General features: G+C 37.8%; 1 protein-coding gene across 50 annotated transcripts in view; it reads right to left on the bottom strand.

The window, feature by feature from the left end:
- Positions 1-20,453, bottom strand: part of RBFOX1 (RNA binding fox-1 homolog 1) — a 1,156,138-nt gene that overhangs the window by 78,725 nt on the left and 1,056,960 nt on the right. For all 50 annotated transcript variants that reach the window (XM_068206663.1, XM_068206660.1, XM_068206659.1 and 47 more), the window contains 4 exons: positions 14,309-14,452; positions 11,675-11,728; positions 6,454-6,546; positions 4,670-4,730 (listed from right to left, as the gene is read on the bottom strand). In XM_068206663.1, coding sequence (XP_068062764.1) covers positions 4,670-4,730; positions 6,454-6,546; positions 11,675-11,728; positions 14,309-14,452 — 352 coding nt within the window. The remainder of the gene's footprint in view (positions 1-4,669; positions 4,731-6,453; positions 6,547-11,674; positions 11,729-14,308; positions 14,453-20,453) is intronic.

The following is a 20,453-nucleotide window of genomic DNA, read 5'->3' as shown; positions in this document are numbered from 1 at the left end:
ACTGCAGTTGCTCTATGTACCCAAAAGACAGGGAAGCTGGAAAATGCCCAGCCAAGAAGAGCTAAAAGGTTTTTCCTCCTGAAAATACCACAGGGATTTTACCTGATCCTTCATATTTACATTCCACAGGATTATATTTAGGAACGTCAGAGCATAACATATATCTTAGCCAAATTTTCTGTGATAGAAAATCATTCAAATCTTAAGACTGGGTAAAAATCTAACTTTATATATGTTAGGGAATATCCAATATTTCAAATTCAATACTTCCTCAGAAGACCACTGATCAACACCATGCAAAATGAAAGATTGGACAGAACTTTAGATCTGTCAGCTTTTGCTGTCAAAGCAGCTGACAGACATCTCTCAGCTTCTAAGTTACACTAACAGTGCCACAATTTGTCTGAGAGAAAGAAAAAAATCATCCTGGAAGACACAGATTGTTCTTCACAGCTGAAAGGCAGTCTCATATTTCAGCTCCTCACCACTCTCCCAGTGACGGCTGTCTCATCTAACTTTTTGAAGCCCATGGAGGAAATACTTCATTCATCGTGAAAATAACAGTAATTAAACTTAACTTTATCTTGTCAGCCAACAATGTGCTGGCCCATAGCTGTGTGGGTTAATCAAGTGTGATGGGAGTTGATGTATCCGAGCGAGCAGCTGCCAAGTAACCCTTCTGCAGCAGCTGGAGGAGGCAAATTCTCGGCTGTGGGTGTAATTTTGTGCATTTTTCTTACTGTCACAATATTAATCTCCTTCTTGAGTTAAAACTGTAAAAGCTTGAAACCTAAAAACCAGCCAAGCAAAGAAAAAAACCCTCTGCCTGACCCAGTTTCCCAGTCATCCAGAGAAGCACATGTCCAGTGTGCTGAAGGGAAGGAAATTATCCTGGGGTAACAATCTGTGGTAGAAATGGGGCCCAGCAACACAGAGAGGATTGTTTTTGTTTCATAGACTGAAGAGGCCACCATGGCCAGAGAAAGGCTTGGGTAGGAAAGAACCCTGTGACTCCTTTTCCTTCTCTCCTGTTTGCTACCCAGGGAGGGGGATAGGGAGTGGGAGGGGATTTAACTGTGCTAATAGGCACTAGATGTGATTTTGAATCTAAATTTAGAGCAACAGAAGGCTCAAATCCAAAGCACCACCAGTATAAACTTTAAAATATATTTGTCCTTTTACAGATCTCTGCTTCTTGTTCCTCCTTTATTGCTGCAGTTCTCTGAATGTACCTGTCCATAATTCTCCGTGCCCTACAACCCTTGGAAGAGCATCCTGAACGGCAATATGGCATCAGAAGAAAGTACAGCTGTGAACAGGATAGGATGGAGCATCTAAAAATGTCTCAAATATTTTTGCTAACATGCTGCACTCCTGACATTGAATTTATTTGCAAAGAGAAAGCAGTTGTATCTCCAAAACACGAGGTGAGCCATCAAAATCATCCTGACTGGTAACAAACCCACAAACAAAGCTCTCCCAACAACTGCTCATTTGAGAAGTCAACATTCACTGGAAAGCATACTTATTTCAGAGACCATTTAGGACACAAAAGTACATGACTTATTTGAACAAAGCTGTATATATATAAAAAAAAAAAATCAAGTTTTTGTGCCTTGAAATCTACTGACTTCTGCAATCCTATTAACAACATGAGTCCTGCTATCAAACAACCAGCTGTATTCAGGAATGAAACACATAACAGAGTGTATCTTGTTTTTAAATTAAAATAAATATCAGCTCCTGACGTTTTGATAGAATACAACATGTGCCCCAACTACCTTTTGAATACCTGCCAACAATATGCCAGTCACAACACACACTTTGAAAGATAAAGAGAGGCATAAAAAAGTAAGTGGTTCTGAAGCAAACAAAAAGGCATGTGCAAACAAAATGTTTCTGGCTACCTGCATCAGACGAGTCTTGCAAATTCTAACATGCTGGTGGAAAAAACTGGCCTTATAGTTTATTTAAAAGATGAGCCCTTTACTTTAGACAACAATAATCTTCAATAAATAATCAGCCCTAGCAGTGGTTAATTCATGACAAAATGATAAAGAACTGGAGTTGTACCATGCCAGGATGACTGATAGTATAAGCACTGATGAAGCCAAATGAAGCCCCTTACACGTCTGCACTTCATTCCTTGGTGCTTGGGATGATTATGAAAGAGGGACGTGATTGTCCTTGTGTGTTTACTTTAGGGAACTTCAGATATTAAAAAAAAAAAAAGGTAAAAAAGATGAAAACAATCAAAAGCTATGAATTGCAAGCAGAGGTTTACTTGGTGGTTTTCTTCACCTGGCAAAAGGTGTGTATAAGAATACTCTGCATGCAGCACCTTGGATGTCTGGGTTCACAATAAATAAATGCTACTTATTTATGCACTGAACAGGGTATTTCATACTTCTGGTGAGATTTAGATTGGATGGAACAGGATGGAAAATGACAAACAAAACACTTAAGTGGGAAACACTTAACAGCAGATTTTGCTCATCCTGGTCTTGGATATTAATGAATGAGAATGTGTGACCTAAGTAATCCTGCAGTGCAGGGCATAGATATGAACCTCCTCTAAAACCACATGGCTAAAAATCTCCCATCTCTTATTGCCAGCATTCCCTTCCTTCAGCACTGGCTGTGCTGATATGTAACCTGTTATTTGCTCATGAACAGTTTCGTAGCCTTAGGATAATATGAATACAAAATATGCATCATCATTTACAGAAAAACTACTTTTATCATTGCAATATAGCAGGCAGAGTTCATAGGCTCATATGCACATAGTTAATTTAGCTCTGTATTACAATAAAAATCTCTTTATGTGATCCAGTCAAGCCTTGTGTCTCTCTCTAGATTCACTGGGATGCTTTAAAACCAGTAAAAACCAAGGAGATTTTCCCATCTGCATAATTTGTCAAGCTTCACATCTACATACAAAACAAGGAAGAAAACAGATTTTAAGAAAGCCTGAGGAATTTCAGCCCCTTTTTCTCCAGATCATTTTAACTACACCAATTATCACATCACATGAAAATCATCCCTGTGTTTTATTTTTACTGTGTTACAAAAAAATGATGAGCTTTATTAAAAAAATAAAGCTACTCTGTGCCCTGGATTTTAGTAAAACCTCCCTAATGAGACCTCAAATACAGAAAATATGATCCATTATATTTCAAAATGGAAAAGAGCCTAATCTACCTCAGGAAACCTTTATGTGCACATTTCATCTGCTTTCTACTGGATGGGAAAATGGAATTAAATTGAAAAGCAAATATCAACAGCTAAAGAGTCTAGCTGAACTAAAAGCATAATTGCAATAAACTTCAGTTCATGTGCTATTGTTTGACACGACTGAGTTAGAAACTTGTTTGAATTTGCATTTTCTGAACCAGCAATGACACACTCAAGCACGTGATCCAATAATTCCAAAGGAAACGTTAAAGAAATGTATTGTTTCCAAATGCCTCAAATAACTATGGATTATTTTCTATAATTAATGTACAACATTACACCAACTTAAGTCAGTATTAGAATGAATATCATTTTTAGATAGCTTGGAATTCTGATTTCTCCATGGGAAAAGAAAAAAATTGGAAGCAGCAGCCAGTACCAGCCTCCTTTCTCCTAATAAATTGTGGAAGGAAGATATGGAAAATGATCTTTGACCAGATGTGTGTCCTGGTGCTAAAAAGTTCTACAGGAAAAACATTCTTGCTGGTCTCCCTCCCTCCATCCCCCCAGCCAAGCTGAATCCTCACTCATCACTACATTAACACTGCACAAAGCAGAGAACATCACTCCCACCAGGTCCATGTCCTCCACAAAAGCCACTGGGGTCCAACACTGGGAGTCCAGTCAGGGGGATTTGGGGTCCAACACTGGGAGTCCAGTCAGGGGGATTTGGGGTCCAGCACTGGGATTCCAGTCAGGGGGATTCGGGGTCCAACACTAGGATTCCAGGCAGGGGGATTTGGGGTTCAACACTGGGAGTCCAGTCAGGGGGATTTGGGGTCCAGCACTGGGATTCCAGTCAGGGGGATTTGGGGTCCAACACTGGGAATCCAGTCAGGGGGATTTGGGGTCCAACACTGGGATTCCAGTCAGGGGGATTTGGGGTCCAGCACTGGGATTCCAGTCAGGGGGATTTGGGGTCCAACACTGGGATTCCAGTCAGGGGGATTTGGGGTCCAACACTGGGATTCCAGTCAGGGGGATTCGGGCTCGAACATTGGGATTCCAGTCAGGGGGATTCGGGGTCCAGCACTGGGATTCCAGTCAGGGGGATTCGGGGTCCAGCACTGGGAGTCCAGTCAGGGGGATTTGGGGTCCAGCACTGGGAGTCCAGTCAGGGGGATTTGGGGTCCAACACTGGGATTCCAGTCAGGGGGATTCAGGGTCCAGCACTAGGATTCCAGTCAGGGGGATCTGGGGTCCAGCACTGGGAGTCCAGTCAGGGGGATTAGTGCTCTGCCCAGCTGGTTGGGAATCAGCCAACCTCTGCAGAGGTGGCATTCGTGCCCAACCCCCTCATGTCCTGGGACTCTGAGCTGCAGGAAGGCAGGGGATGCAGAGTGGGACACCCCAGGAGCAGTGAGTGCCCCGTTGAGCAGGACTGGGGTGTGGCATGCAGGGACAGTCACCCAGAGCAGGGGGCTCATGCACTTACCATTCGTGTAAGGGTTGACGGTCTTTTTATTTGTCATTACACGTGCTGTGGCATTATTTACCTAAGCACATAGAACAGGGGATTAGAAAGGGTTACAGGGAGGGCCCGTGTCACTATTAAACGCATGCATTATTACTGCTATTAGTCATGTGAAAATAAAATGCAATTTAATTTATAGAAGGCAACAGGTGCATAACAAAATCATACTATTTATAATTACATTTACTTTCATAACCATTTTAACTTACAAATCATTTCAATAAAGCAACATCATATCATTTAAACTTTAATAAAAAGACATTAAAAGCAAATTAAAAGGTACTGCATAATTTAAGACTTAAGAGCATGCTTGTATTCCATGATAACACTGATACAATAAATACTCAAAACAGAAGTAAAAAAAAAAAAAAGATTATATGAAGGAACATGCAGTGGAGTAGAAAGGAAAGAGACAAGGTACAAGGAAACAAAGAAAATGTCAAAAAAGGGACAAACGAATTTTAGCAGTGTGCAACATAACCCTTTAGAAGAGAAGTACCATTGGAAAAGCAACATCTAGCATTCAACACTTGGAACAAGAGCCTTTTTCATTGCAAGAATTAACAAAATCATTCAAGCTTTAAAATCACAGCTAACAAAAGGATAAAAAGAGGGTGCATTATTTAACACAATATGGAGTTAACAATCTGAGTAAGATGTGCACGAAGTCATATCCTCAATCCAATCAGTGCCTCCCAGGCTTGCTTAAAACGTACACTCAATTACAGGCGTACCAATATATAGAAAAAAATGTAGCATCAAGAAAACTTAATACAACAAGTCAAAAAAATCCACGTGGTATATCAGCGCTAAATACGTGAAACGGCAGATGGACTTCTCCACTTACCATTCAGCACCATCGCCAGCATGGGTATGTATACAGTTACCATGGTTACTGAGAGTTTGGTGAGGGCCCTAAGCGCTACCGTCGAGGGGGAAAATGAAAAGGCAAAATATGCAACATCTTACTCAAAAGACGACAGCATTTTCAATTGGTAATTCTTTCTTTTTTTTTTTTTTTCTTTTTTTTTTTTTAATTCTAACAAATACGACTGAGGCAGTGTTGAAGAGGATCCAGTGGCATGGCAAACATGGCTGGAGGTTTTGGGAGATGCGGATGGCTCAGGCCACCCGGCTTCCTGAAAACTAAACGTGACAATTGCTCGGTCTCTAGTCTGGCTTTGTTTCTGGTGCATCTTTTGGATGCTTCTTTCCCAATCTGAATTTTTTGAAAGCCACTGTGGATCCCAGATCAACCCTGCAGCAACAAAAATTAAAAAAAAAACAAAAAAAAGGAAAAAAAAGAAAACAAAAAATAAAAGAAAAAAACAACCTTTTGTTTGTTTTTGTTTTGTCTGTCACACTTTTTTTTTGTTGTTGTTCTCAATTTTTCTAATTATTTTTTGTTGGCTGGTTTTTGGAATCTACTGCACCCATTGATTTACAAAACATCCAAAATAATAACTTCAAAATATTAAAGCTTTCTTTTTTGTTGTTTTCAAATCTGTCATCCATCTTTCAGCAATAATGATAATAATAATAATAATAATAATTACAAAAGAAATAATAATAAAAAACCCAAGTAAGGCCAGATTCTCTCTCTTTATATATAAATATATATATAAACAATGGGAAGGGGGAAAGGGGAGCACACAGAAGACACCAATGATGCATCTGAAACAACAAATGAGAGTGAAGCAGACATTTATAAAAAAGATGAAAAGGAAAATATTTTGAACATGCACCTCGATTTTACGGCCCTCTACCACGGTGCCGTGTAATTTCTCCCTCGCCCTGTCCGCATCAGCACTATTTTCGAAAGTTACGAAACCAAATCCCTGCATGCAGGAGGGAGAAGGGGGGAAAACAACATGCACATTATTATTTCAGTCAATGACCACTTGTTTGCTTATGTTCTCTCTCTTTAATTTAATATTTTCTTGTCCTTGCTTCATTTCTGTAACATGCAAATTAGAAAAATTATAATTGTATTGAGATGTGCAATAAATAAGCAACAAATGTGAACAAATTTTTTTTCCTGTCATCAGTTAGATAATACCCTCTGAGAAAGTCAAAGAATGATACCAAAAATACCTTTTCTACATGTCACTACAGAGGAAAATAAATCTAACAATAAGAAAATGAAATTAAAATAAATTACAGTGTCTTCACATAGAAAAAAATGAACTAATGAGAAAAGAAAATGAACCACATTTTAATGACATGCAGATATCTCAACGAAATAAAAAACATGTGCACAAAATTCAACACTGAATGTCAATATACTCTAAACATTGCCTACTTAGTCATGCTGTTGTGATCATAAGAAACACTGTTCCCATGCAACACTAGGGTAACTTAAACTTTTGTCAAACTATACAGCCTTTACTTATTTTTTTATAAAAGGAAAAAAGGAAAAAAAAAAAAAAAAGAAAACCACCAACAAAACAAAAGTACTTTCAGAACAAAGTATAAACTTTCTTGTATTAACAGATCAAAGAAAATCACATGATGTGAATAGAAAAAGAAACTCTGATAAAAGAAGAAAAATGCAAACGTTTTGAATAAGTTTAACTGCTTCATTTACTTGTTCTGCATATTATTTTCCACATATAGAACATGCAACTGGTAAAACTCCAGAATCCCATGTTAGTGGGACAAATCTGAAATTCTGCTTATGACAAATCCCCTCATTTATAACACCAGGCTAAAACAAACATTTCAAATCCTACGAAAATGCCTTTTATGCCCTAAGTTAAATTAAACACTGTTTAAAATGGCAAATATTTTGGAAAAATCTGACATTGAAGAACATTTTAGAAACATACACCAACCCTTTGAAGTAATTCTTGCATTATCACTACAATGCCTTTGCATGCCTCCCAAAATTATCCAAACAAGCGCTCCTCTACATCCCTGAGCTTTCACACCCAGAACTATTGGCAAGTTGCACGTGGTGCTTTGCACAAAGGCAGTGCTTACATAGTTTAAGTGCTACAAAAAACGTGGTTTTTTATTTCTGTTTTAGCCTGAACTCTGTTCTGCTCCTGAGCAATCCGCCACTCACCTCAGCTCCTCATCTGCCTCTACTGAGCTTTGCCAGTGGTCACCCACTAGGAACACTCTCTGCACTGCTACCTACTACACAAAGTGACTGGATTAAAAAAGAAACAAAAAAAGGGGGAAAATAATAATAAAAAGAAAGGGAAGACATTTCTACATTAATTTACACAAAGGGGAAACTAAATATCAAACAAAGGCAAAACTGACACCAAGCTGTGACAAAAAGAATGGGTATGGACTACAGAAAATTAGTCAATGATCAACAAAAAGTGAAGTAACTCCCAGGATAATTCCCTGCATTATTTGGGTTATTTCACCTAGTCAAAGAACCCAGTTATTAATTCCCATTTATAATGCAAAAAGTGACATTTATGTGCAGCAGTGGTCTCTGTTTCAGGCTCTCCAAAGCAGCTTAAGCACACTACTCTTTTTTCCCCGTTAAGATGCAGCCTGAAGGCTGAGCTCCGAGATGCTCCGGCAGCAGCTGCAGCTCCAGCTGAAGCCATTCTCACAACACCTGATTCCACACATTTCCTCTCAAGGCCACGACCTCACTTGCCACAAGGCACTGAGCATGTAACTCTCTTTTTCCCAAAGCACCAGGAGTGGTGAGAGAAAGTAAATCCCTCTCCTCAGCACTAAGCTCCATGGTTTGGATCCCTGTAGGCTTTTCTTATACCTAGACCCATCCTCAACTTTAAACTTTTATTTCTTCCAGAAATGCTTTGTCCCATCTGGCTCAAGCTCTGTAAAAAATCCCTCCTAATTTAGGATGCCATTAAGAAAATTTCACAGCAGAAAACATCACTGGATCCATGGATCTAAGCAGAGTAACTCCATTCAATAGCAGAAATTCCCCCAATTCTGTTTGGTTTTTTTTCCTATTTTCCTGCCTGAGCAATTGTCCCCTTCTGGAATTGCAAACATTCAGAGGGAGTTTAGTCAAAATTTTCTGTCATTCTCCTTAGCTCACAGCACTACCAGTTAACTTTTGTTCAAACAGCTAAAGAGAAAGATAAAAACCTAATTATACTAAAAAATTAGAAAAACATACAAAATGGAGCCACAAGCCAAGATAAGACAGGAACTTCAAAGACTCTGAAAATAATACTCATTGTCATTTTTTAATTTCTTATGTTGTACTTATTCTCATAATCAACACTACTTAACTTAAGCTCTCACTATTTATGCGAATCTTTACCTGGCTGACAGAGAAACTCAAGAACAAACCACAGATTCACCCATCACACATTCAAATGCCTACACAAACACTTTAACACCAATTTAATATGTAGCTGAGTTAACAGCTGCATTCTGTTAACTGGTAATGCAAATATATGCCTTTTGTTTTTAAAATGTGTCAAGTGATTTAATAATAGCCAAGTTAGCATGTGAGAATGTTTGGATTTAATTTGGGAGGCACTTTGGAGTTCTCCTTATTTGAAGAAATAGGTGTTAATGCAATATATACTAGATACACATTAGTACATACACACATAAACAGATTTCCTAAGGTATATATATAGACCTGTCTAGAGTGTTGATTTATAACTGATAGAAAATGGTCAAAAATTCCAAAGTCATCAGTGTTGCTGTATATTTTAGCAAAGCTTTCTTCATTATTATTACACATTCAATCAAGCAGAAATCTGTAGTATGAATCTTTCCTTGTTTTAGGGTTTTCTTTTATGGAAGGACTCCCTTCTGCAAAATGATTTTATACTTTACAGTGGTGTTTTAATGCTATGCTTTTTGAATATGCAATTCCATTTTTCTTAACTAATATGGCATGAGAATGAGATTCCTTCTGTTGTTTTTGCAACAATCATTTAAAACATTAACTATTATAATAAAAAGAAAGAAAAAGAAACAGAAACAAAAACAATTCTATCAATTCTTATGCCAAACTGCAGCTAGAAACAAATTTGAATTCTGATCCTGCAAACTTCGTTACCTGTACTCAGTCTGAAACCACTTAGTAGTCCTTTCAGTTTCAGTGGGATTTTATGAAAACATAGATAAGCACTGCCAGGAATGGGACTTTAATCTGGTGCATCTTAATTCCTACAGAATGGACACGAAATGATCAGATTAAAAAAAAAAAAAGGAAAAGAAAAAGAAAGAACAGAAAAAATGTCCCTCTCATTCCTAATATTCATTTTTCCTTAACTTTTTATTTAATTGAGAGAATCTAAAGGTACTTCTGCAAATGAAAATACTCTGTAGCTATAGCTGAAATAACTCTGAGCAAGGTGAGAAGCAGCAGCCCTGAGCTGTGAGATGCACCCCAGCCCTGCCCCAGGCATCTTCAGCAGCTCCCCTGCAGGCAGCTGGGCTGCAGCCCTGGCGGTGCAGGAGCATTTATTACCAAGCCTGACCTGACCAAGTGAGTAACTGAGGCAGGGATGTTACAAACCCAGCCAGGAAAACCTTTTCCTTCAGAAATCCTTTCCAGGATCTTGCCTTTAGCACAAGGCACCGGGATGTTTTCAGGCTGCAAAGCCAGCGTCAAAAGAAAAGCTCAATTTGAAAACACCTCCTTATGCCATCCCTCAAAACTTTAACAAAACCTTACACTTATGCAGCCCAGCACAGGTGTGGTGATTAAAATGCCCACCTGGGGAAGATTTAGTGGCTAAATAAACTCCTCCCACACGTGCTCACTTCCACCCTGTCAGCACAACCAGTAAAGGTGGCCAGTGGAGGAAGGTTCTGGAAATTAATGGGATTATGCAGCAGCAGGTCTGGACAATCCAAGTCTTTTGAAAATATTATTGAACAACCATAATTTAGCAATAATAAATTTTGGCCAGAGCAGGAGATTCTAAGCCACCAAATTCCATCCATTTTAGTTTACTGAAAAAGCGATGTATGTTCCAACTGAGTTTGGGCTGGCAGGCAAGGGGACAAATTAATGTCTGAATAATAGACCAGGAGATTTCAGCTGCTCCATTTAGGTTAAAAAATAGTGAAGGCTTTAATTTCAGAAGAAATAAATATTAACAGAACTAAAATATATCTAAGATAGATTTTTGATGTCTATGATTCTTAAAATATGACAGGTTACAGTATGTCTAGAACAGGGATAACATTCCATCACTAATAATAAATGATATATGAGTTACAGGAAGATTGAAACATTAGTGAATACACTTTTTAGTGTGTTTGACATGGCAAGAAAAGGAAAAAAATATATGCATATGACAGACATAAACCCCTATAATGCAGCTGATATCACAGGTGAACACACTGAGCTACAGTTTTGCACCAGCTGATGCAGTCCTGGCTATTCTATCTTGCTTTATTTCTTAAATATTGAATGAATTGAAGTATGCATTTAAGGCAAAGTAATTTTGGAAAAAAAAAAGTAAACGTTTGCAATACAATAAGAACTCCTTTAATAAAATAAATGCTAAAATACATTGTTTTCAAAGGGTTGGTGTACTAAGGCTTTAACTAAAGAGGAAAACATCTGCACTTAATCTGGAACAATCACATATTTTCTCAGCTAATTACCAAAGAGGATATTTATTAGGTATCATTGTCATCTTTCATTTCAATAAAGAAAAAAAAAACAAACCTATACTAATACAAGCCTGCCTACAAATATCTTTAACTATGGACTCATAAAATAAGTGAAATAATTACCCTTGAAGAATAAGGACAGCGAAAATCAACATTCCCATATAACAGATGACAGTTTGGAGTAGTTAAAATTACCCCCTTTAAAAGATATGAGTCCATTGATTTTCATACTGCTTAGAAAACTGACTGACAGCTCACAGGACGTTTTCACTAACATAAAATTTCAGGCATTATTTTGTCATAGCAGTGCAGTTGTTTCCATTTACTCACATATTTTAAACAAAACAAAAAATTCCACAGGTGAATTAAACTGCTTACCTTTGAGCCTCGCTCATTAAAAATAATTTCAACATCTAAGATTTTACCAAATTGCTGCAAAGAAACAGAAAAAGTTACATGAAAATTAGATAACTTCAACTCTTCTATCATATACAATACAAAGGTTTGTTGCAGGAAGTGGTGCAAAGCTTTTCAAATTTTAAATGATATAAAACCAAATATTGTTAAACACACACACACACAAAAAAAAGACAGCACTAAAAGGAGTCAGATAAAGATTATTTCTAAATTGTGTGCATCATTCTGCTCTTTACAATCGCTCCACAGAGGAACTTGAAGCTCAGTGACGCCCTTGACAGAGAGGAAAGAGCATTAAACTGTGAGCACAGTGAAATAAAAGTCCCAAATTTCAGCATTTTCCAGAACAGTTGAAGGAGCTTGGTTACTTCTGCATTACAGGAATAAGATTAAATTAGGTGGGACTTTATAAATATAAAATAAGATTAAATCAGGTGGACTGAGGATTCCTTTCCACACTTGCTGAAATGGGTAACCATTATTTCCTAAGAAGTTTTGTCTTACGGTACAATAATTTGGAAAACTAGAATGGATACTCACTTTGGGGGGATTTTTTCTCTGCTCAGAATTGTATTTTTATTATAATATTAGAAGTGACTGTTATTCCTATTGATCTTCAACAGTACTCAATTCCCTAGACATTGTTTGCACACAAAAAAGCTGAACCCAGCTGCTTGTCCCAGAGGAAAAGGCCCTGTTGGATCTGCCTTAGGAAGGGAATAAATGTTAGAACACTTTTTGTCAGGACACATTTCGTAAGGTGACAATGTAATGCATCAGAGGTTCATTTCTGTTATTTCATTAAGTCATTAACATGCAGCATGGATCAGTGTTGACATTGGTCAGTGACCCAGTATTTTAAACAAAAAGGCAGAAATTAGAGGCAAATGGAGAATAATCCAACAAGAGTCCCAGGAACTGCAGAAACGAGGACTCCGGTCTTTAAAGATCTAATAAAAAATTAGAGGCCAGAAAGGACAGTATTCCTTCTCTAGCTTATTAAAGAGTTTCAACTTGACCATGAAAAAATCAACCATTGCTTGGTATACTTTGGCTTATTTCATATTCTTGCTTTCACCATTTAAACAATGTTTTAACTTCCACTTCAGCCTCGATGCAGACACAGACTTCATATTTAAACAATTCTCCTCTGTTATATTTGTGTCCATGTAAAAAAAAATCATCTACTGTGTGCTTAACATGGACATAATGCAGACCAGCCATATTTCATATGAAATATTTCAACTCACACATACAGAAATCTCTTTTTTCTATCATTTCAGAAGCTAAAAGTTTGCTGTTACTAAGTCATTCTGGAAGTCAGCTGGAAACTCCTGCCATTCTCCAGTGTCAGTCTTTTGAGACCCAAGACTTAGAAACATTAAAAAGAAATGCATTCATTCATTTATAAATTACTACAATACCTACCAAAAAAATCCTTTCATTTAATGTTTTTTCAAATAAAAGCTATTTTAGGTGGTTTGTTTAGTTTAAATAAATTAGCATATTTTTCTCTGGAGGGTTAATTATTATGCCTTCTGCTATTCTGCTGATGAGCTGGAAGCTGTGTTCAGGGGAGGCAACTTGTACCAAGTCAGATCCAGCAGAACAGTCACTCATTTTCCAGTACTACACCAGGATTCTTTTTCCAGGGACTGTTTCCTTCAGAGGAAAAAATACTGAGAAACACCATCCTTTGACTCACATACAAATACATTAGAACAACTTAAAAATCTGAACATGAAAGAGGGAAAGAAGTGCAGAGCCATGAGGCACTGGGTGCAGCACTGAATAGCCAGCTGTAATGCAGGAGAGAATTCGGGTTTAGAGAGGCAGAATAAAGACAGTGAGAGTAACAGAAATACTTCAGAGTCCTGACTTGGGTTCTAATAGATGATCAAGCAATATTTCTAGATTAGGTTTGGTGGCATTTCAAACTAAACCTGAGAGTTCTTGGATCAGGGAGTAGAAAGGCAGTCTGAGCTCTCTTGTTTTTAATCCTATTGCTGATGGCATGTCCAGGGCTTGTGTGAAACACAGGGGATGTGCTTGAAGGCAGCCGTGGCCTGGGGGAAAGCACAAACTGAGAGATTTACAGAAAAATACTAACAAAAACCTTCAAAGGTTTTTGCAGACCTACAAAACCTGTGGAGAAGGGTGATGATTCCTGTGTCTGAACTTTGTGCTGAAATTCCTTCCTTTAGGGTCCTTTACTCAGGAGGTCAGGCACTGACTGTTTAACATCACACTCTCCAAAATCAATAAAAGCAGGCAGATAAATCTAGATGTGTACAGCAGCAATATGTATGCATTTAAACCACCACAGATAGCGTTTTGTGAATGTAGTACAAAGCACCCAAGTGCATCACATCCAGCAGAATCAGTGTCATTTCTTTTCCCAGTTGTGACTGGCAATCAGATGTTTGATTATACATAGATTAAAGGGGAACCTTTCCTGAAAATGGTTAAACAGCCTCAGAGATACAGCCCTCACAGTTGCCTATAATACAAAATACCTATTGCAATGCAAATGTAAAAAAAAAAAAAAAAAAAAAAAAACCACAAACAAACCAGAAATAAATGATGAGCACTTACACCAAACATTTGTCTAAGATCTGGATCCCGGAATCTGAATGGTATATTTGAGACGTGGAGCCGTTTTGGCTGTGATTTGTTTTCTGTGTTTTCAGAAGATTGTGTCTGTTGCTGGCCATCGGTCTGTGCTGCATCATCTGTCTGCTAAAAGGGTAAAGCAACATAAAGCATATTGTAAGTAATTCTGGCATTTTTAATACAAGGGGGTGAGCTTAAATTCTCAAAAAAACAAACAAAAAACCCCCAAACTAATTAAAATCAATTAAATCTGCTCCAAAGTAGGGAGGAATACCAGAAGTTTAAATACATAAAAATCACATCCATTTCTGTCTCAACAGCATACATTTCCAGTGACAATATGTATTTGGAATAAACTAGAGAATGTGTAGATTATTATTTGTAGATCTGCTTAGCTATTCTTGAATAATGAATGAACATATATCCCTATAAGATTGTAGAAACTCCTTTAACCCCTTCTGTGTTTACCAAGGAAAGGAACTGAATCTGCAGTCCAAATGCTGCCTGCTGGCAGAGCAAGCCAGACCCTTTCAAATCAGATTAGTGCTTTCCTTCAGAGGCCACTGGGATTCTCCACAGCAGGCAGGTAACACATCTCATCCTCTTTGCCATTTCATAAGCAGTGCTGATGGGCACTGGAGGGTCATTCTGTCCAGATAAATGGTGGCCATTATGGAAAAAGCCTTGAATTGTGAGAGGGAACAGAAGTTTAATCAGTGGTGAAGGTTGCCTGACACAAGTGTGAGACCCAGAAACAAAGTTTTACAGATTTTCTTCCTCACCAAATTAGGTTATGTCATGGTACTTCTTACAGGGACACTGTTCCCTGGATTTAAAATTCTGGTTTAAGATTGAAGGACATTGCCATGTGTTATGATTTAACAAACAAATTATAAATCTACAGTGAGATGAGGAAAAAAATTTAAAATGTCCCTCATCCAAAAAGTAAAATTAACCAGTGCTGGTCTATCAGTATGTTATAGAAATTACTCATCTCTCTTCTTTAATTATATCCTACAGTGCCTAATTAATTACTGCATGTACAGCACACAGTCATTAGACAAGGTTCTGTATGGGTATTTTAAAACAGCACAGTCATACTCATTTGCACGGGCAGATGGGTTTGGAAGAATAGAAGGGTAAAGAAAATAGTTGAATGAAAAACAAGGATGATCTGACAGCCATCACTCTCTTTGCTCTGTCTTTCCTCTTCCTTCTGACCCCAATGTTTTTCTAATTATTCATCTTTCTCTTGCGTGCTGTTACATTCAGTTTGTCTTTCTACTTTTTTCATTTAAAGAACCAAAAGAAAATATTGCCCATTTCCTGCTAGTATGAAATTTCCTTCAGGAGACAAAATTTAAGCAACATAAAAATGGTTAAATAAAATAAACCTTACCACACAGTTTTAGTACCAGCAAGCCTGCTGAAGAGGAAGCAAAAGAACTCCAACAGAACACATCATCTACATCAGCAATAACTACATATAAATTGAATTCTAGCAAGTGAAATTCAACAATATCCTCCCTAAGTAATACAAATGTTCTCAAATTAAAAGCACTAACATCTATATTGCCTATACTTCTGTGCTAAGAACACTTTATAAATAAAGGTCCTCATTTCTGCAGCAGCAGCAGTCCATCAGTAGCAGCTCGGATATTTCACAGGACACGATGAGACTTGCACAAATACAAACTTTTGTGTGCACTGAAGAAAGATTTACAAGTGATCCAAACAAATAACGGGATCAGATCAAGTATAAACCTAAAACTGAGTCAGTGCCACCACATCTCTTCTTGTGCTACTCCCTGAACTCACAGGCCCACAAAGTAAATAATTTATCTTTATGAATATTTAGTGATTTAGATAGAAAATATGGTTTATAGCTGTCAAGAGACAAAAATGTTCCATGCTAATCTATTGTTAGCTAAAATCAACTCAAAAATTCAAACTTTAGATTTTGATGTAGCTGTTTCACCCAGAAACACCACAGAGATTATTTTCTACCTTAAGGCATAGAAGGAGAGAAATAAGAAAGAAATTTGGTATGTGAGAGCAGGTGGGGGATGACAGACTGGAAACTCTTGAAATGCAACACTCCAGTAGAATTTGAGGTCAATTAGATTAATCTGAAGAGAACTAAAGAATTCTAAAGGTGCTGTTAAGCTTCAGGAACAGAGGGTGCCCAAGGAAGAAATTATATAATCAGTGTCCTGTATAAATGCAAATGGAAAAGAGTAATCTCTGTTCATTTTATTCATAGAAATGAGGAGTAGAAGGGCTGAGCTGTGCACCACAAACATCCCTGAACACTGGGAGCAACTGCCCTACTTAGCAGCTGAACAGATTATGGTCAACAAAATCCACTGAGGTTTCTGGAGGTGGTGTTAAAATGGAGCTACAAATTATGGGTGAAGAGGATAAATCCAGGTACTGGTGTTTTCCAGGCCTTTGCTTGGTTGCACCACTTTATAAAATCATTTTTATTCTATGGAGCCTCAAATTTACACTCTCAGCACAGAATGTCTCAGAGTCTGGGCAGCAAGGGCTGCAAAGAAGAAGCTTTAGCAAGTCACAGTCATCACCAATTCATAACTGTCCATGACCCTCGAGATCCCTGGGGCAGAATTAACAGGGCCACAGCATTTAGAACATATTAAAAGGCTTGGCAAGGTTACAGGCTCTTTACAAAGCACATTATCATCCAGAAATCCACGGCTGTGCCTGGAGATCTGGACAAGGATAACCACGAATTGAAACTGGAATGTGAAGATGATGCAAAAATTTCCACATAACCCCAAGGAGGTAAAACACACAGGGGGCAGAGGACAGGCTGGATTTTGAAAAATCCAAGCCTGGCAACTTTCAGAGCTCTGTGGACTCATGGAACCAGAATGTAATTTACCTCACACATACATAATACATTTCAGGAGAATACCTTCACTGCTAGAAGACCTGAAGAGTGGTGTTTGATAGTCCTTTAAAAATTAATTGCTGTTAGAATGTGGCATTATCCTTCCTCCATCCCTGCAGTCTTGGATGCAATCAGGCTGCGTTCTGGCCCCTATTCCACCACATATTTGCAATTATAAAATGTTAAATATTCTTAATATATGAGAGTCTTAAAACTTATAAAGAAAGTTATTAATACAGAATGCAGAAATGGAAGATCAAATTCTCACTCACAGCAAAACAAATTGAGGTGAGGTCCCTTTACCTCAGTGAGCTACTGAAGGCTTATGTGTTAAAATAAATTAGAATTGAAACATTCTTACAGGTAAGCAAGCCCATATCAAAGAGGGAATTTCAGAAAAGGATTTCTTTTTTTCATATAAGATAATTTCAGTATAAACATTTGGTATTCTTTTAAACAAAATTCATCATCAGGAGACTTAATATCTATTGTTTTCTGAAAAAAATTCTTTACCTTTAGCAAAATACTTTTTTGTTTCCTTAACTCAGTTCTAGAAACAGAAATCTTCTATTATTTAAGACTTCACTCAAGTTCTTAAAGACTTCACACTGAAGTAAAATTGTTGAAGTAATTTTTTTCTGGTTTCCCTTCCTAGCTTTTTCCTGAGAATTTAAGAAACAAAAATGATACAAGTGAAGAAAACCACTAAACCAAATATTTTTTTTAGTTAAAATAAATCTGACAATTTTTTGCTTGGAAAAAAATATTAACTCCCCTCACACACACACCTCTTCCTTTAAGGCCATTTTAATCCAAATTTGCAGCAATTTTCCCTCAAAAATACATTCTAAAATCTTCATGCAGCCTCTAATGCAACCCCATTTCCCAGCTGACTCCTGACTGGACGCTGGAGTCTCATCTCGCACCCCCAGCACTTGTGGCAAAGGCCCCGCACACAATAAAACAATGGTCAGTGAACCTGAAATCAGAGAGGGCCTTGTGCACATTGCCTGGGTAGAAAAACCCCATTCCATTCTCCTTCCTGGCTAATACCAATTTTCTGTGTCCCCTTCCATCCATCACTGCAGACAGCCAGCCCTGCAATGTTCCTCACTCCGGAATTTTAAGTGTTCCACTTTCCCTCCATTCTTCTTCACTGACTAATATCTTTCATTTCCTACAAAACCGTGCTGGTGTGCACAGAATCTTTCACCCTCAAACCCTGTTTCCAACACAATGAAATGCAGTCACAGAAGAGCTGTTTGCACACCGCTACAAGAACGCTGTTCCCAATCTCAGCTTTTAAAGACTGAATGGAACACAGACCATAGCAATGCCTGAAATGGATCTAAACCTTTTATCTCTTTCTGGACAAAGTGAAAATAAATAGTATTAGAACATGAGAAAGCTTTACCAAGTCCTGGTCATTCTGCTATAATCTGCAAACAAACAAATCTATTGCATATCTTTTAAAACCACACCAAGTCTGGAGAAAGAACAACTTAATTATAGCAGGAATGACCTCCAAAATATTTGCAGGGAGAAAAGAAAGAGGGAAAAAAAAACAGGGACAGATTAGTTTTAAAAAACATGACCAATGGTAAATTAGGTGCTGAGTATCTCATGTGTACATGTCAGCATAGGGTAAGGCTCTTCAGAATTTTAAATTTAGCAAAAAAGAAAGCACCCACTGATTTTTTAAACAAATGCTCAAAACAGCACCTGTTTTTTTTCATGCTGCACCAATCAAGTTATTTCTCAGAGAAAAAGAGCTTGTGAATGTCTTCTAGGCATTATTTGATTAAGTTGACAATATTATGTGAGCAATGGTTGGGTACCCACTGTGCTGTACTTTTGACCAAATTGATTTGTGTAATGAACACTTGCTCTGTCTCTTCTCCAGCCTGAACAGGGCTCTTGATTTAACTGGTGGTGCTGGAAGCCAAGTGAATTTACAGCCCCCACAGTCATTCTCTCTCAATCTGGAGAGAATAGCAGCAGCAGTACATGAGCAAGCATAATTCAATACATTGTGCTATAAGCGCAGAAAATAATATCAGAGCTCTGCAATATACCTGTTTGATTTGATTTGTAAACCCGATAAAAAAAGCAATCGAGAAAAGTTCAGCAGAAAATATATATATATGTCCTGAGCAAAAATATAACCATGCCCAATGTGTACAAACTGAAAAAATCATGCATAGTAAATCATCTTCATACTTCCCTCAGATAATATTGCACATTTTCCATTTTAAAAGGATCTAGATTCTGGAAAGTTACCTTTCCATTAAAAAGTGAGCAAAGAGAATAATTTAAAACCGAGTTTGGGACTTTCTGAAAATGCTGTTTCCTAGATACACCACTACCAGAGAACTGACAAAGTGATGGGCTTGTAGCTTTCCTGTTTTTAAGTAGATTGACTGATTAATTAATCATACTTGTTTTGGTAAATTTATATTCTGAAAAGTCCCAGCTTTGCAATGTGCTTCCCAGAAGCATAACAACACAGGAAAAATGGAGTTATATACTCAGATCCATCTGTTTGGGCTTAAATGTTCACACAAAGATGTACACAGGAAAAAATGTTATTATTGTCCTATTTCACAACGGTGATAAAGATTACCAGAAGTATCAGTGACTTTTCTTGTGTACTGCATCCCTGTTATCCTTTTCTCATGAGTAAGATCAATTGTAAATTCTCATTTCATTCTGGATAGTAAAAGTTGAGATTAATTCTTCAAATTAGCTTTAAAGATAAAAATATTTCCAGTACCTCATACTGCAAAGCATGCGGCTCATGCCACATCCATTTAACCCCTTAAGAATCCTTTCCTGAAGAGAATGTGATGTGGGGCTTGCTGCTATGCAGAAAGCAATAAAGAAATGTAATAACATAATCGTGCCTGCATTTGATAATTTGGAACTAGATGATCCTTAAGGTCACTTCAACATCAGCCCTTCCAGCCCTTCCTTACGTTGCTAAATTTCTGGTGTAGCTGAGTATCTCACACTCCAGATATGCTTGGTTTCAGAGCGACTGTAAGTGAAACCCTGCAGGGGAAGCCCTGACACCCCCCCCCCCCCCCCCCCCCCACCGTTTTTAATGGTAAAATTCCCTTTTATTTCAGCTCAGTCACAGTTTCACCCTGATGTTATACCCACTTGACAAAGTAATTTCAGCATTACCATGAACTTCACTCTATTTCCCAGATT

The sequence above is a fragment of the Anomalospiza imberbis genome, chromosome 16 (assembly GCF_031753505.1).
Source record: "Anomalospiza imberbis isolate Cuckoo-Finch-1a 21T00152 chromosome 16, ASM3175350v1, whole genome shotgun sequence".
In the NCBI taxonomy this organism is placed as follows: domain Eukaryota; kingdom Metazoa; phylum Chordata; class Aves; order Passeriformes; family Viduidae; genus Anomalospiza; species Anomalospiza imberbis.
This window is presented reverse-complemented; position numbering and strand designations above follow the sequence as displayed.